Source organism: Zingiber officinale, chromosome 11A (assembly GCF_018446385.1).
Source record: "Zingiber officinale cultivar Zhangliang chromosome 11A, Zo_v1.1, whole genome shotgun sequence".
Classification (NCBI taxonomy): domain Eukaryota; kingdom Viridiplantae; phylum Streptophyta; class Magnoliopsida; order Zingiberales; family Zingiberaceae; genus Zingiber; species Zingiber officinale.
The window spans coordinates 87,847,376-87,866,421 of NC_056006.1; the positions used below are offsets into that span (position 1 = coordinate 87,847,376).

The 19,046-nt window shown below is 34.5% G+C and overlaps 1 protein-coding gene across 3 annotated transcripts; it reads right to left on the minus strand.

Moving 5' to 3' along the window:
- Positions 1-7,234: 7,234 nt before the first annotated feature.
- LOC122031879 (NAC domain-containing protein 16-like) lies at positions 7,235-15,544 on the minus strand. Of its 3 annotated transcripts, none has more exons than XM_042591081.1 (6): positions 15,426-15,544; positions 14,389-14,558; positions 12,198-12,448; positions 11,922-12,098; positions 9,167-9,503; positions 7,235-7,797 (listed from the first exon to the last, which is right to left on the minus strand). In XM_042591081.1, exons 1-6 carry the CDS (start codon positions 15,440-15,442, stop codon positions 7,559-7,561), a joined length of 1,191 nt encoding a protein of 396 aa, XP_042447015.1. In that variant the 5' UTR covers positions 15,443-15,544; the 3' UTR covers positions 7,235-7,558. The 3 variants fall into 3 exon arrangements, with proteins under 3 accessions (XP_042447015.1, XP_042447014.1, XP_042447016.1); XM_042591080.1 differs by having other exon boundaries at positions 15,384-15,463; XM_042591082.1 differs by lacking the exon at positions 15,426-15,544 and having other exon boundaries at positions 14,323-14,558.
- Positions 15,545-19,046: the final 3,502 nt, after the last annotated feature.

Below are 19,046 nucleotides of genomic sequence, written 5' to 3' on the forward strand. Positions count from 1 at the left end.
ACAATTTACAGGAAACTTGCAAAACTTGGACTCTATATACAATCTATGGTAAATGATTTGATTTAAGTTTTAATATTTTCTTTATATAAGATTCTGAATGTTCTTTAAAATGTAGGGGAAAACATATGTTGTATTTGTTGGACGTGAACCGGGAATTTATGAAACGTGGGTAGAAGTTTCTAATCATGTTAATGTCTTTAAGGGCGCTATACACAAATCTTTCAAAACTAGAGAGGAGGCACAAAATGCTTTTGATGAATACTTCGAAAAAAGATACGCATCAACTTCCTTTGCATCTAGTCCAAATAAAATATTATGTGCAACTTCAAGTTCAAGGTCAAGTTCAGATTTGAAGAGAAAACTTTCAAAAACTGAAAAAATTATTAAGTTGAAAGATGCATTAAAAGAGATAGAGCATCAGTTAGATTCTCTTATGATTAATGATGATAATGATGATGATTAGGCATGTTGTTTGAAGTCGTTATATGACTTGAAGTTCAAACACTGATTTTAGTTTGAATTGTTATAAGTCTTGTATCGAAATTAAAACGATGATGTAATCTAAATTGCTTTATCTATGTTGTTATAAGTAATGTGATCAAGTTGCCGATTTACTTCATGGGATGTGCTTCAAAAACATATTACAACTGCACTAACATGCGATGTGCTACAAAATCTTATTCAAAAAGAGGAGTTTTGCTCTCTTTTATTCCAAGAGCCTGGATTAGGCGATTTGATTTGAGGTCTCTGACATTGTTCGCCTTTGGTCCCAAATCTTTAACTATTCTCTGTTATATGTTTTTTCATGAATGACACATCTAAAAACTCAAAAAAATAAAATTATTATTTTTTAATTACTAGTTTAAAATTCATGGTACATAATTGTTGGCATAGGTACCCAAATGGGTGATGCCACCTACTATGATACACATTTGCTCTTTTCATCACTTGTGACCCATGTCAAACATTAGTTTCACCAAACCTTCATTATGGGAACTTTCACCACTCTGTTCCATTCACCTATTTATTTTTCTGTGATACTTCATTATATTTGAGCATGCAAATATAATCTTGCTGGCTTCTTGGCAGATACAATTAGACGTAAGCAGAACTTCATAAAAATTATCTAGGACAACTTTTCGGAATTTTGTTTTTTCAAATTAGCAAATTATATAAATCAAATAAGAAGAAAGATTACGAAGAAGTTTGATGAGTATATAAAAAAAATAAAACAATAGAAAAAAGGATCGTTGACTACAGTGTTCTTTTATTATTTGGATTCAGGAACCCAAATCCTGTTGTAGATCTCGATGATACAAATTCTCAATAGGGAATCATTAAACCAAAACAAGTGCCAAGTGTTAAAACAAAATCCGTGTAAGATGCTAACAATCTAAAAAAAGAAACAGACATCAATGTTGTAGATATATGAAAAACATTCCAGCACAAGTCAAAATTTTCCATTGTACACCAGAAATTCTTCTTTATGTCTAGGCTGAGGAATTGCAGACAATCACAAACATGATAACATATCAATACTGAGGGAAGTAAAGTTCTCTATGTCACACGCAAAAACATGATTAAGAGATTGACCTTGACAGTATCATTGCATAGATGGGCCTCAGTAACATCATTGCATAGATGCCCACAAGAAGTAGCTACATATGAATGTTTGATAAAAACAAAGTTACATAAAGAAGCAGCTACTTTAGATTTAGGTGTTGGTCTTTGCAACTACTCCATGATGCAACATACATCATCTTCTCCACCTTTAGAACAGCTTTAGATTTAGGTGCTTCTCTTTGCAACTACTCCATGAGCATCTATAAGCACAACTAAAGCTGACATAAGTGTAATAGCTAACAAATTAAAAATAAACTGTACAAGCATCTATGGAACTAAGTAGACATAATTAACAAAAGTAAAAAAGAAACCTTCAATACAAATTTTCCTATATTGACCAACCTTTAGAATTTGCTAGCGCATATTGTTAGAACCTACAATAATAAAGACAATTATTATTTGTAATAATTGTCTTTAATCAATCAACCAGTAAATTTAAATTAAACTTTGATAGTCCTTGCCTGCTATTGATGCCAATTCTTCTTCATATGGGTTGTCATCGTTGTTATGATGATTATCCAAAGTTGATCTGTCAATCAACACATTGTCATATTTATACAATTTAATAAAGGTAATTACTTTACAAATAAAAGTAACATACAAATAGATAATTAATTGGCACATACCCTTGTTGTAAATTTGGACAATTGCGCTTATCATGTGATACACCTCGATGCCCACATCCATGACATAACCGAGACTTTGAGGTTGACTTCTCCTTTGATGATTTCAATCTTTTCTCGCATCCTTTTGTTCTTACTAAAGAAGGATCCATAATATTAGGGGACTCATCCATTGATTTCTTCCTTTGACTTCTATTGTCACATGTTCTACTAATGTTCATCTCTTGAATTTTACTGTAGATACAATCCAATTGTTCATTCAAGAAGTTTGTTTCCTCATCAGTCAAAGATGCATCATCAATTAATAGTGAAGCTTTATAGGATAACCTTGAGTGCCTTGACATCAAAACCTTATCTGGATCATTAATGAAATTTTGTACCCCCAAAGCATATATTGCTCCAACCTTTGCATCTCTTGTCCATCGTTTGAGTATATACTTATCAGGCAAATGAAATACTTGGTTGATACGAAAAAAAACTAATATATGCCTGCATGGAATGCCATCAAACTCAAATTTCCTACAGCTACAGAATATGTTGTCCCTTTGTTTGTCATGCGTAAGCACCCTTGGTTTGGAGGAAGAACAATTTTGAAACTTCATCACATGGTAAACTACTGAGTCAACTTCCATAGATACTTGTTGCACATAATAACTACGACTCTCATTCATTTCACTTTGAAACTTCATCCATTTTTTTTTTGTGTATAACTTAACCATTTTAGTTTCCATTGGCCAGTTTGTCTTAACCCTGGGGTGCTCATTCAAATCAATATGATCTGCAACTAACTCATTGTGTCTTTGATGTCTCAGTGCCCTATTGAAATGGGTGATAAAGTCCTTCAATGAATTTTTATTTGAGACATATCTCTTGAAAAATGTATGTGAGCCTTCAGACCTCTGACTACTAGACATTCCAGCACAAAATACATGACTAAAATAAGCTGGCACCCACTTATGTTGCAATTCATACATCAAAGACAACCAATCATTGTTCTCCAAGTTAGCACACTTGATAACCTCTTCCCATGAATTCTCAAATTCATCAGGTGTTGTAGAATTTCTAATTACATTGTTTATACTTTGATAGTAGTCACAAAAAGTCAAAGGATGCAGTTTTTCTGGAAATTTGTTCAGTATATGCCATAAACATTATCGATGAACTGTTTGAGAGAAAACTTAGGCAATGAGTTTTGTCATAGCATGATCCTGATCAGTGATGTTCACATTTGGTGCACCTTTAGGCATGGCTTCTATAAACTTGTTGAACAGCCAAACAAAAGATTCAGTTTTCTCATCACTTAAAAAGCCACAACCAAAAATAATTGTTTGGTAATGATGTTTAACTCCTACAAATGATGCAAAAATCAACCCATATTTGTTGGCGTTATATGTTGTATCAAATACAACTACATCACCAAATATACTGTATGCAGTTCTTGAAACATGATCAGCCCAAAAACACCTACTGAGTCTGTTATCTGAATCAGTTTCATATTCAAAGAAAAAAGATGAATTTTTCTCTTTCTCAGATGCAAATAGCTCAATTAGTGTTTCGGCATCGATACCCTTTTGTTGATCCCTCAACTCTTTTTCAAAGTTTCTAATATCTCTTTCTGTGCAACCTACTTGCTCAGGCCCTCCATACTCTATCTCTAGTAATCGCATTTGTTGACAAGTTGGCACATTAGCCTCTGAAAATCGTTGAGTCAATGCTTTTTTTGCTTCTGAAACATTGCGATGTGAGCGCAACAAATGCACCTTTGAAGGTGTCGAGAGTGGATGGTTATGACCTTCTATAAACTTAGTGACAACCCATGAATGGCCAGTTTGTTTCTTGACAAGTGAAATCTTTGACTTACAACCAGTTCTAACTTCGCCACGTGCTCTTTCCCTTGTCCGTTGATCACCTTTTGCTTGTTTATTCCGTTGATCATCCGTATGCCCTTCTTTAAAGCATACAAATATTTTCCACACGACTTCATTTGTCATTTTATTTTTCTTGCTAGTATTTATCCTGGCACTAAATCCAGATTCACGTGCATATTGGTTATAGAATGCAAATGTTTCATCTATTGATGAGACTTCCATCCCATATTTTGGCTTTCGGTCATCTACAACTTGAGGAATGTATAACTGATCTTCACCGTAGTTTTCATCCATTGCTAGGAAATTTCAGATTCAAATGAAATGACATTCTGCATATCATCATCATATAGCCAGAAAAAAGATTCTAAATCAAATATACATAAAAAAAATGTTGCCAGTAATCTAACACATTATTATCATTTGGAACGGACAAAAAGAATGCATCCACTAAAGACTCATGGAAATAGAAATCGCAATGACATAACCAACATGATTTTTTATAGATTACTTTGTCCTGAACATTTAACCGAAGAAGCTCATGCAGCAACTAGCAAGAGGCAAACATGAGAATCCAAAATGCAGCACTGCACTGCTCTATCAAGTAGCACAGTTGTAATATCACAATGTTCCAACATTTGTTAATTTCAAAAATGAAGTAAAGGAGGGAGCAAACATTCTTACAAAGGGGGGTTATTAGATTGAGCAGTTGTTCCAAATAAAGAATATAGATAGTCGAACACAGAATGTAGCAAAATGCAGCACTGCACTGCTCTACCAAATGGGACCAAAAATGCAGCACTGCACTACTCAATCAAGTAACACAGAAGATCACCATATTTACCTTAGAATCTGATCAATCTAACTTATTTTCTAGTAGTAACTCCAAGTAAAGAATGCCATAAATTGTTTGAACAAAAACTATGAATACTACAGATGACACTAGATGGACAGTAGCCCTACAGGAACGTGCAAGAGGAATTCTTACAGAGATGCGGCGATAGGTTGGCAGCGAGATCAAAAGTTTCGTAGCGTGAGGTCAGTGGCTTCGGCGGAACAACAGCGCAAAGAGATGGCGGCGAGACAGCTTCTCGTCGAACGGATGGCGGCGAAGAAGAATCTGGAAGCTTCGGCGGAACCACAGCTCTTCTGTCCAGCGTCACGACAGCGAGGGGCAAGGACAGCTCCTCGTTGAAGGTTAGTCGAGAGAGATGGCAGTGAATAAGGATCTGTAGCTTCGGCGGAACCACTGTGCAGATCCAACTTCCTCGCCAAGGCTGAGAGAGATGGCAGAGAGATCTGGAAGATTTGGGGATTTGGGTGCCCTAGTTTTTGTGCAGCGGCGCTGCGGATGAAAAAAGCAAAAGGAAAAAACGCAAAACGCAAAAGGCAACTCAGCCAAGCGCGCAGGCAGTAAGCAAGCGGGCAGTCAGCGCGTCCACGTCGCGATGTGCCAACGAGGCAGTCGCGCACAGTTGCGCAACTTAAGTCGCGCAAGATATCTCTTCTGTGTGTGTGTGTGTATATATATATATATATATATAAAAGACGACCATACTGATATGGAAGTTATTTATAAATTTTAAAGCCTTCATGGTTCCATCTAAATTCTTTTCAGATGATCACTCACTTGTTTGAAGTGACAAGCATCAAGCAACAACCAACATGTAAATTCATTTTATCATTTCTTACCTTCATTGACATGCATTATTTAAAAGCTAATTAAACTTTGTATTTTAGGCTCTCTTCTTTTACATCTGAGAAATATGAAACTTCTCTTTTCCTTTGAAGTTATTTCCTGAAACATTTACTTGGTTCTTGCATCTTAGATCACAATTCCATGCTCTCATTTGAAATAATACATTTTTTATTCTTTTGTTACCTAAGTGATTTTGAATGATCCATTCCTTGCAAACGGATCGAGATTCCAACTTCACTACTGTTCCATTGAGGGATGAATTCTTGGAAAATACCTATCTCTTTATTTTTGAGACTTACTATCGCATCCATGCATTGATATCAGGTAGGCCCTATGTGTCCCTAGAGTTTGTAACATGTGTAGCATAGCAAATGACCTTTGCTATGTCCTTTTTAGATATAGATACAGAATCGGGTAGTGTTAAATTCGTTTTGTTGGCTGTCAAATTTGATGTTAAGATGTTTAGTTTTGATAAAAAGTTAAGTTCAAGTTAAAATTGCTGCTTGGCTTTTATATATTAAAGTTTTCATTTTATTTTTAAATATTTTGTTTTGTCTTCTGCGATGTTTTTCACCTTAACTGAAATTTTGTATTAAAGTTGATTGTTGTCAATTGCTAAACAGTGTGCTTGCTGAAAAGTTGAACTTGAACAAAACCTACGATGAATCTCTGGCATGGATAACAAATCTCATTCGTAACTCGAAGCTCGAAGCCAAAATAGATGCTGCTATGGGGACTGTCACCATGCCTGCTGTTCATCAAAATGTGCAAGTATACACTCAGATGCACGAACGATTCTGATTTTCCATAGCTATTTCTAGATTTCAACATTGAGATTGAGTGTTGAAAATTTTACTGTCTGCTGCTAAGTGGTAACTACTTCTAACTCATTTCTGCTGGTCTCATACTTTTTCTTGAGATGATATTTAGTTCGATGCATTTTTTGATGGTTAATAATCTTTTTTTTTTATGGTTTTTCTTACATGCTTTGAGCTTTACATGTTCATGCTTATTATCTTTTCAGGCATGAACAGATAATAAAGCCATGAAGAATCTCAATATGCGGACTGACTTGTTGGCAAAGAACATCCTAGAACCTGCACAAAGCTTCTCGTTAAGGGAGGCAGTTGATAGGACCACCTTGAAATCTTTGATTATTGCGAGGCTTTTGTTAGTATACTAATCATATTCCTCTTTTTGTTATATTTCATTTCTAAACTTTCTTTGATTCCACTCCATTCCACTTTATTTTCTTGCACTAAAAATATTCTTAGCCTATTGTTTGGGTAAAAATCGAGATTTACCAAAAAAAAAAAAAAAAACTCAATATGTTTTATTTCATTTGAGTAAGAAAAAAGAAAATTTTAAATTTTATTTATTGAAAATATAAACAACGAAACATAAAACAGGTAGATTAAATAAAATAAATAAAAGTAGGATTTTTCATTGAATGCCAAAATAAGTTTTGATGAAATTTTAATTTACGTATGCATGGTTATGGTGAAACAAATATTCACCAAACTGTAGTATTTAGCAATACATAAAGTGAAACCAAAATACCTAAATACATTAACTTAACCTCTACAAGTGCATGGACTTCTAATTGACTCAATCTCTCATTCCCAACTATTACCATTATTTACTTATAGGGTGTAGCAACATCTATATTTGACAACTTACAAGAATCTTATTGTTCCTGTATCCCTCAATTGACCTATGAAGTAGATAATATTAGAGCAGAGGTTAGATTAGAATGAAGCAAAGCAGCAGTATCTTTTTCCTATCTTTGCGATCTTCCTAACCGAATTCGAGCCATCCCCTTTTGAAGTTTGGCTGCCCCTATATTTGCTAGATGTGGAAGCCTTCACATGTTGCTGTTCGTCACTTGGTAAGGGTAGTCGTGGGTTTGAAGTCGGTTCAGTTCTATTCAGACAACTGGATGGATGGCTCTCTTGAATAACAAGACCATTGTTTGTAATGATCGAGCCTGTGAGTAGAAATTACAATGCTTAAATCTGTAAATTTCATTTAGATAGATCCAGATGGAGAAATGTAAATTTAACTTCAAACATATGAAATAAACCAGATGAAAAATATAATTTTGGATGTAAGTAACGCAAGTGTGAAGTTGAGATGTAGAATGTAGATCAATGTCAGATGACCATCAAAAATATAGGGAAGAATTCAAGTAAGTTGATTGATTGATGAATTAAAATTTTCATAAAAAGTTGAGTGGCAAAATTCTAAAATCACATACTAAAAGTTAGAAAATGACCACCAGATTTACCTAATCTCATAAATGCCCAACAACCTACAAATGTGCTCTTTCATTTAAATAGATCTCCAAGAATCAAAATACAAGTATGGTCTACCACTGTGTTCTTGAGATTCTTAGAAATTCATAAACGCACTCTTGTATAAATTTGAACTCGTGTAGGTTTGTGTAGGTTTTGTATAGTGAAATGATTATTATGTCTCATAAAACTTGATGCCAGTCAAGTCTACTTTGATCTATTTAGTTGACTTGATGACCTAGTGAAATGAGAGACTATTTTGGAGGTTTTACACTTAAGGAGGTGCCCCTATTAGGAATTATCGAAACTAGATAGATATCAATTCCCAACTTCATTTTGCCAATAATAATTAGTACTTATACATGTACTTCATGTACCAATCATAAATCATGTAAAGGTGTAAAGCATGATCCTAACAACTTTAAAATTATAACTATTTGAATAAAGAAACCATACAGAATCCATCACATCAATAATGATGAAATGTAAATGTTGTGAAACCTAGTTATGTCCAAAATCCAATACGAAGTGAACAGGAATACAACTGTTCCACGGAAAATATAGGATGTAATCATGATGCGCTTGCTGCATAAGCAGCTGAAAAAAAAAATTATTAACATTTAACTACAAGGGAACATGCATGTGTGGGATTAGCTTGTCTAATAAATCATAATGACAAGGTTATGCATAAGTTTGCTAGAAAAATTGACCCTTAGGAAGTCATATCAACTATAGGTTATCAGAAAACAAATGATGGAAGGTTGATGAAGACAAAACAGTCTTATTGCTGGATTACATATATCTCAAGAAGGATGCACAAGGAAATTTATGCTACAAGATTACAGGAACTTATCCTTAGGATGCCATATCATTAGAACCAAATGATAGAAGGTTGATGAATGCTGAAACAGTAGTATTGCTAAATTACATATTTCTAAAGGAGGATGCACAAGCAAACGTATGCAAGTTCCTTACAAGATTACAGGAGCAATTCCAACAACCATGAGTGCTATGAGTTCTCTTAAAAATTTAATTATTAGCTCTGGCATAAAATTGATATACCTGGTGGAGATGGCTCAATGAGCACCTGATTTGATCTGACGGGTACAGAAATATTGAAGTCATATTTTGTGCGCTCTTCTTGTATTCCAAATCTATGATCATTTCCAATATTCATTAATAATGCAGCAGGGTCAAATTCATCAGAATTTATTGACATAATGCTGGAATCGTCTGAACTAGCATGTGTATCTGGACTATATAGATCATTCAGTTCCAAGTATTCTCCATTTAAAAAATCACAAATATCATAGCGATTTTCAGAAAAATTCATAGAAACAGGTTCATTTGGCCAGCTTCTGGACAGTGCTGATTCCCCTTGATCTTTCTCAGCGACAATCTGCATGGGCACAAATGGAAGAGAGTAAGCACTCGCATCAAGTTAATGAATGAATCTCTTAAGTTTTGTAAGTATGTCTTCCAATTCTGTGGCAAGCTCAGGTCACAGCATGCTAGCATAATATAGAGTAGGCATCGCTATCATGATGAATTAACTAGTTATCTTGGTACACAGGAACAAAGTTTCCAGTGGTGAACAGTAGAATCGAACACACTAGGGTGATCAAACTGCCTGTGAAGACTGGCAAGCAAATAAAAAAAAATCCATAAATTATATGCACAAAATCTATGCATGGACTAAATGTTTACAATCAGATATAAGCCCTAACACATAGAATCCCATTTTGATTCAACTGCTTTCAGATAATTCATACACAATACATACACCATATCCAACTTTTTCTTCTCCTGTCTTACTGAATTATTCTCCTAGAGCCCCATCCCATTCTTAACATAAACTTCCTTACTTATCTATGTTGATCTTCACACAATTTATGGTGTGGCAAGCACACAAAGGATGAAGAGACAATCTAGGTGTTGAAATATTCCATATGCCAGTTGCATCTCTCACTTGATCAATCAAATCTATCTCTTATACTCAATTTTCTCACGTGTTGGCATGGGGACAGGATGACGGAGGAGCTGGGAGCAAACGAATTGTCTTTTTGCCACCATATACTAAATTTTCTCAGTCTGGACCTACTCACCTACATGATATTCTTTTTTTGTTTTTGATGATAAATCCCCTTTCTAAACATAGTAAGTTTGGTACTGTGTTTCAAAAATTTGGTTGCAACAGTGAATCATGTATCAGATGTGATCCAAAGTCAAAAAAGAGACATCAGATTCAATCTCTTAAAGGTGGACTAGCAGCGGGGGGTTTTCGGTAAAGCAAACGTAGAACGCCCTCATTTATAGCCCAAATGCACAACCAGTTTCTACCAGAATGTGAAAGAGTTCCTCTGCAAGGAGGATCAAGATATTTAGTTGGTTGGTGGTCAAAGACAGAATTCACACCAATAGTTAATTATTTCTCATGGATGACACACTATGCATATTTTGCAAATACCATGAAGAAACAATCAACCATACTTTTGCAGGATGTTTATTCACTAAATTTCGGTTGCTTCTGACATGCAGAGGCCACCAGTATCCAATGAAGCAGCTAATTGAAGACCTATTTGAAGATGAAAGAGCAAAAGTCACAAACAACTATCTTGCTACAATGGCTCAAGTTTGGATGCTGACAATCTGGATACGCTGTGATAACTTGATGATATTCAGGTCACAAGAGTGGAGAACACCACCAAGTTATAGTTGGCTTCACCTTTATGCAGACTGGATGAGCGAACTCATGCCGAGGAAAAAAAAAATTGTTGAGAAGTTCCTTGGCAGGGTGGAAAAGCAGGTTTACTACATATTGAGAAGCATTGGATTAAAGACAGCAGCAGATCTACCAAAGGGTGAACTGAGGGGCTGTGGACCGATTCTCAGTTTGAAATTCAATTTTCGTCAGTTCTATTTTAGAGTTGATGTAGTTGCCTAGCTACAATCTGTTTTGAGCTGCTGTGGCAAATGCTCAGCATAGGTAGATTGTCTTCTATTTTAGCATGTCTGCACTCTGCACTGTCAGTTAACATGTACTGAACAATTTATATATATTATCTATGCTAATCATAGGAGTCTCTCCTACAGTAAACATCTTTTTTTTTTCCATAAAAAGAGTGATTTGTGTATGTGCACCAATCCACACTAAAGCAGTGATTGCACTGATCCTTCCCTATTATCTGTGTTTTGCTTTTGGATTAAGATGCCAAGTTGCAAGACTTGGTTTATGCAATAGAACAACATTGTTGTTGCGAAGTTGCAAGACTGGGTCTATGCAATAAAAATGACAATAAGACTTGTTTGCGCTATCTATTTGAAGTTAACTATTTTGGATCTTAGCTCACCGCTTATACTTATTCACTTTTTTACTTAATTATATTAAATAAAATTTTTGTTCATCTCTCATCTATCTCTACCCTACACACCTTCAGTTTTAATCAAAGCTCTCTCAAGTTAATCATTCTCTATTTATTTTCATCCATATCTCCTCAATGAATAAGATTTCTAAGATATTTAAAACTCCTTTATATAAGAATTTCCTCTTAATTCATCTTCAAAGGCCCCCTCACGTCTTCAGTAAAAACATTAGGCCTATCAGTTTAACATTATTTAAAAAAGTTTGCATTAAATAGATAAAATATGAGATAACTAATTGAACTAGAGTTTCTAAACAATGATCAGACTCCTAGGACTGCAAATCAGAAATTGTTACGCACTTAGATATGAATCAATGAAAACTAACAAGGCAAGAACAACTTTGTTACTAAGAAAGATATCATAACTATGGGAATGGAAAAAAAAAAACTACTACCTGAGAATTGTGGGAACAATTCCTTGAAGTCAATTCTCTCTCTTCTTGTTCTACAAGGTTTGGTAACATGCGGTCTACATCCTCACCAAATAATCTGTCTGGATATGCAGAATAATTTTCCCAGTGGATTGCACGTCTATCACTTTGAAGAAATACTCTATACAAAGAACTATAGTCCTGGAAAAAAAAATTTGAAATGGCAAGTTCTAAAACATTAATGAGGTTATACAGAAACTATATAGGACAAGAGCGGTATGGATACAACTTCTTGAGTACCTTTGAGAAATTATGCCCATTCAATGAACTAGGTTCTGCATGATATTCATGCATCACCCACCCAGTTCTTTCTCCAATAGGTGATTTACCGTTAAAATATTCAAATGTTGTTTTCCAACCAGAACTGAAGCCACTCGTGAGTATTCTGCAATTACCTGTTGGCCTCCAATATCCAGTTCTTGTTGCTTTTGAATCACAGTCTCCTTTAGGATATATTCTGCCTTCTGGATTGTACAGGAACAACATGTTTTCTGCATAATATTGACCGTACCAGTTTATTAGTCTAGTTAAATACCTAATGAGGACATCATAAAGCAAAGCAGAGGGAGGCTTAAATAAATAAGAAGCTTGCCGTCCGGGCATAACCTTGACTCTAAAAATAACAGTATAAGGCTTCCTGACAGATTTTCACGGGTTCCCTTTTGAATTTCATCAGTTGATGTAATAATCTGGCATCGAGGATGCCTTTCTAATAAGTACCGAATGCATTCCATATGATTGCAACTTTTTTTCTCTACTGGTATGCAAATTGATGATCAACATATTAGAATCCCAAGCAAATTCACCGTCTGATTAAAGTTATGACAAGTTTTTTTTTCCCTTTCATCCCGAAGGGGAGCCTTGGCGCAACGGTAAAGTTGTTACCATATGACCAAAAGGTCACGAGTTCGAATTCTGGAAACAACCTCTTGTAAAAAGCAGGGTAAGGCTGCGTACAATGGATCCTTCCCTGGACCCCGCATGGCAGGAGTTTCGTGCACCAGGCTGTCCTTTTTTTTTTTATCCCGATCAAACACACAAATTCTTGCCACATGATCTGTCTGGATAGATATTCATTACACTTACAGAATCAAATGTATGGAAGATGTACGGCCTCAGCTCAATCATTCACTTACATATGAACTGATTGATCTACTGGCTATAGATCATCTGAGAAATTTAGAAGTAGAATGCAATACAAGTGAGGAAAACCCAAATTACATCATTCTTTCTAGATAAGTGATCAAGCAAGTGGAAAAGGTGTGTTTTGTACTTTTGATACATAAAGACAAATGATATTTGATACCTACAACCTCATAAGAATATGAATGATGCACCCTCTAATCAGAAAGATAGCATTATCAACTTATTGATATTGAGGTGTCTGTATAATCAAGACGGGTACATAAGCTATTGTGACTAAACTTGCCAAAGATTGAAGCATGAATAACCAGCTAAGATATGTATCTTACAGCTACTCATGTTTGGCTCACTTTGAATCAAAAGTTCAGAATCATCACCTTCAACTTTGATGACATGGATAACTAACCAAGTTTACATTACCTAAACAGAAAGCCTCTAAGTTCCCTGATGTTTAGTCAAATTGTTTGATTTCCAAATCTTCATATCTAACAAAACTGAGAATCTTAAAAGCTACTCTAACATTTCTAACATCAGTTCTATGGGAGAAACTTAGCTTATTATCCCAAGCACCCCTTCTGGTGACCTCCAGGATATCCTCCAAATCACTAACTCTTTTACAATATTTACATTTGATGGGAAAGATAAATGCTAAGTAGGGGAACTGAAACTGAAAACAAGGAAGACATACCACCTCATGAGCCAATTTTTACAAATTCAAGGAAAATTCTTATAATTACTAGAATTTTCTTTAGTTAGATCACAGAGGAGAGTTGACAGCCCAAGTGAACTAGATTTTATAGTTGTAGTCTACATAATCATTGTCAAGAATTGTATAGAAGAGAAATTTATAGCCTGCCTATGTCACTGAAACCATCAATCAGCTAATAGTTGAAATAAGTAACACAGCCCCTTTAAAACTCAGTGTGAGAGCTATACAGACCAAATTGGCATGAAAATAACCAAATGCAACATAAGCATCAAATAACAAATATTATTACTAATATTCTCTTTATCAAGTAATATTATAGTTTTTCAGAAGACTATATGTAGTTTCAATAACCTAAAATCTCCATACAAGCAATCTAGAGGATTGCACATATTTTAATTATTCGACAACCAAATTTATAACCATGAAACGAGAGCCATTTAGATTTGTAATCTCTATACCCCTATTATTCCAAGAAAGACTAGTTTTTGCAGATCAAAATTTACAATTCAATACCTTAACTGCGAAAGCAACTATGACAATGATACAAAACAGGCAGCTCAAGGATAATCCAAAGCTAACCAGGAATATTCCATGGTTCAACATCGAACAGATTAACATCAGTGATGACATTTTGCGGAGTGGGATCTCCAGCTTGCCTTCCAATCACGAATTGTACGAGTTCTTCATCTGTTGAATTGATATTAATGTCCACTGGAACAGACTCAGCTACCGAAGGCCGCAGGTTGATCCTAATTCAGCAAGCGCGAGCTTTAGTTATGCTACAGGTTGCTTATGAAATGGAAGAAACCCTTGTTTAAGGGAAACAAATAAGTGCGAAGACAAAAAATTCCAGGACGTTTATTGATTGACGAACAGAGATCTATCATAACACAATATAAGAACGTAGAGAACAACAGAAAATTATCCACGTCTGGATTTTCTCTACTTGCCAGGCTGACAGAGTACAAACGGAGACCAAGATAGATAAAACAAAAATAAAATGATTCCTTGTGTAAAATTCATCCAAAATCAAAGAGCGTTACAGAATCATGGAACCAAAATATATACATACACGCTAGCTCAAAAATAAATGAATAAAAATAATTTATAGGAAAGATGTTAAACGAGACGCTTCGTTAAGCGGTATCTGGAGTATGGATTAAAACTCCAACCAAAAGGAAGTTCTTAAATTGCACTCAAACAGCATAAATCTACACTTACCTATTAAATACCACGATTCGAAACCAAAAACCATAAACAAGTTCCATAGGATCACTTGGCAATTCTCTTATTTCTCGTAAATCTCGAACAAAATTGATCCCATCAAACAACACCATCGACCAAAAAAAGCTACTAAAATTCCAAATTCTTAACAAAAGACAAAAAAAAATAATCGATCTAAACAAGAATCAAAAGATTCCCGTCAAGGTGATTGAACAATAATGGAAAGGCATAATTCTTCCAAAAAGGCAGGAATCAAAGAACAAACTCTGATACGATGCTCGAATAGCTCCACAGAATCAAATCTCGGACCGCTCGAAGAAACCGAACTGATACCTAAACGAAAGAAAAACCTTGAGAGACGAGAAGAGCCACAACGAATCATGAAATCCAACCTGGAAGCGCCCCGCATCGCTCGATCCAAATTCCAACCGGCGAAAATAACGAAAGGGGGGGCGGCAGCAGGGGGCAGAATTTATAGAGGGAGTCGCGACACACCACTGCCACCGACCTGGCGGCCCCTTGAATGACGTCATCTGCAATACGTTACCGTTAAGTGCGTCATCGCAGCTTAGAGCCGTCACTGAACGTACGGAAGATGCCGGCGTTTGTAACGGCGTCCGGGCCGCTAATGCCTGCAATCGACGCTACGCGTTTCTGCGGTCAAACCCTGCTCTGCTCCTGGGCGGTGGAAGGTGGGCCCTGAAGTCCATGCGTGACTGACACATAGGCAAGAAGCTCCTTTAAAAGACTACTTTTTAAAAAAATATATAAAAAGTTGATTGCTTGCGTCATTATTAATAATTAACAAAGCGACAATGATTATATTAACAGATTTTTTACTAAAAGCGAATGACAATTATAAGGACCGCGTCTTGAATAATTTTACCCCGAAAGGTACCCGCCATGCTTATCTACCAACGTATTTGAAATTTGACAATTAAGTAGTGAATCACGTATTTCTGTATTTGAAAGATTACTACTCTCCGCCTCTATTTATTAATAATAATAATAATAATAATAATTATTATTATTATTATTATTATTATTATTAAAAGACGAATTATTTGTAATGATAATTGAATCATGATCATCATGCGTATATAATTAATTATGATTTTTTATTAAATTCATCCTTCCTCAAATTATAATTTAAATTAAGATAGATAACCGTTGATAGTATATAAATGATTAACTGTCGAACACTGAGTAAAGATGATCTATAGGCCTCTAATTAGGGAATGAACACAGATTTTATAAGAGGTGATAAATTTAGAAAGAAATCATAATTAATTATAATCGGACAAATGATTACAAGATAACTGTAATTACAAATTAATCATCTCCTGATCGACTTATCTAGCCTCCGACAACCACCGCCTCTAGTCAATCGAACTCTCCCGTCCACGTCAAATCTTGACTTTAATCCGATCCACTCATTGAGATTAAGATAATGCGATCGTGTGTGATAAAAGGTCTCGGTCCCGACAATTCAATGAATAAAGCCACATTATTTCTATGTATGGATTTTTTTTGAAGAGGACTGATTATATTGTCTTATTTCCGTAAAGAAAATACTGTCACGTAACTGTTTTTTTTTTTTAAATAAAATACAAAATTAAAGAGGATCACATCATTTGGAATCTAAACTGAATTCACATCGGTCCAAAAAAAAAATAATTAATGGAAAGCGATAGGTTTGGGATATCAATGAGACTAATGATCAACAAAGTATAATAAGCGAAGCACCAAGTTTCCCGTCAAAATAAGGAACAGAGTAGAATTTAGTCCATCAAGCGTGCTTTAGTTCCGCCAAAGCACGTTTCTGGTTTGAATTGCAAAGCAATTGTGGGTCAAACGCAGTGTTCTAGAGCTGGAAAATTGTGATTACACTTTAAAAAAAAAAATCAAAAGAGAGTTAAGAGAAAAAGCTAAACCAAGTCATTGCTTGTTTAGACTGTAAACGTTAGAAACTCTTTCACAATATTATGCATTTGATGTCTATTTTCAACATGTTAATTATGTGTATTTGTGGCGAGTAATTCCTCACTTTCTGTTGCCAATTGTTGATTGATTGTGATGTTCCGAACAAGTTGATCGAGTCGGTTGACCAAATTATATAATTTCTCTTTCTTCTTGGGTTGTGGACAAAAAATATATCCTTTATTCAATTCTGAGCTGACTTGTCTCTTTTGTTCTAGTTCTAACTAATACAGATGGCCAAAGGCCAAAAACCTAATTAATGAACTCTTTATTTATAGAATTTTGATAATAATAGATATTAAATTATAACTATTGATTAAAAAATGGTCAAATAATTTTAATCGTTGAAAAAAATACTAAAAAAATCCTCCCAACGACTACGAACCACAGGTTAACCGACGGTTCCAACGGTTATGAACCGCTGGTTAACCGGGGGTTCAAACCGTTTAAAATAATAATAATAATAATTTACGGCTGAACCACCGATTCAACTCGTCGGTTAACGAGCGGTTCACCGGTTTTACAATCAATGAATCGGAACTGGCCCGGCAACTTGCCGGGCCAGTTTCGGTTCGACCCGGCGAACCGGGTCAACGGGCAACCGGCCCGTTGACCTGGTTACGGGCCCGGGCCAGGTCCGGGCCAGACCCCGCTCGGGGTCGGGTCTAGCTAGAATCGGATTGAGTGGAATCGATTTCTTTTTGTTTTTTGAATAAATTGAATCAAATCGATTTTTGATAAAAATTGAATAAATCGAATTCAATTTTTAATAAAACTGAATCGAACAAATTATTTTTTTAAAATTTGATTTGACTTCATAATTCGATTTAAAATTTAGAGTCTAAAAATTGGATTTGATTAAAAAATTAAATTTATTTGATCTATTCGATTTAATTAAATAAAAATTTTTAAAACTGAATTAACTGATTTTTCAAAAAAAAAAAACAAAGTTTTGAATAAATCTAACAAAATTTTTAAATTTGATAGATTTATTTGATTTGTTCAAATTAGCCGAATTTTCCATTGAAACAGCATCCCTCTCATTCTTCTTGACATCCCAAACTGCCATGAAAGGGAACAAGTGTCACTATTAATTGGGTTTTTGACTTGGGCTACTCAAAATGACAGGCACCTAAAAGTAAAAATACTCGATAACACTATTTATATATTTCCGATGGATGAATTTGATTAAATTTTAAGAACAATGCTAAATAGTTAAAATTTATCTATTAATGTTAAATGGTTAGAATTTATCCGTTAGGATAAATTTTTTTATAATTTTTGGATAATGTTTAATTAATATCAGATTTTATAAGTCAAATATATTCTTTCTCATCTATTTTCATATTTAATTTTTAAAACTAATATTTAATTTTTAAAACTAATATTTAATTAATTTTTATTAATAATACTTAATTAATTTTTTAACTAGATAAATTTATTTTTTAGCCGGTCAATTCTAACAATTAAGATTTAGAGAAATTTTAATTCCACTAGCGACTAAAACAACTAATGCTCTTTGCCTGCCGTAATTAATATTAAAACTTATTAAATGATGGGGAATTAGCAGTTAGGGATTATTAATTTGTCGATTTATTAAATGATGAATGCAACATTCATTTTGGATTTTTTTGTTTTTTATGTTTATATGAATTTCATAAAGTAGAAATTATGGTACAATTAATTTGAATTTTTACTGTTAATATAATTGTTGAAAATTTAAATTGAATGAGAAATTAAATTTAGATTGTTGGATCAAAATTAATAAATCTTGTTCATCCAACTTGAAAGGTTTAAGTACATTTTTGATGATTTAATCTCATTCATTGATTCCTAAAGGGTGACATCTAATGAAGAGATATTGTCTCTTAGGAAAAGATACAATCTACATTATCCAATTTAAATAGATTGATGAGATCTAATTGAACCAAGAGGCTTTTATACCCCTTCATTAGTATAAATAAGATCCCTCACAACCTCATTTCACTCACTCAATTCGTTATAAGAAAAGTAAGCATTGCATTCCATACTTG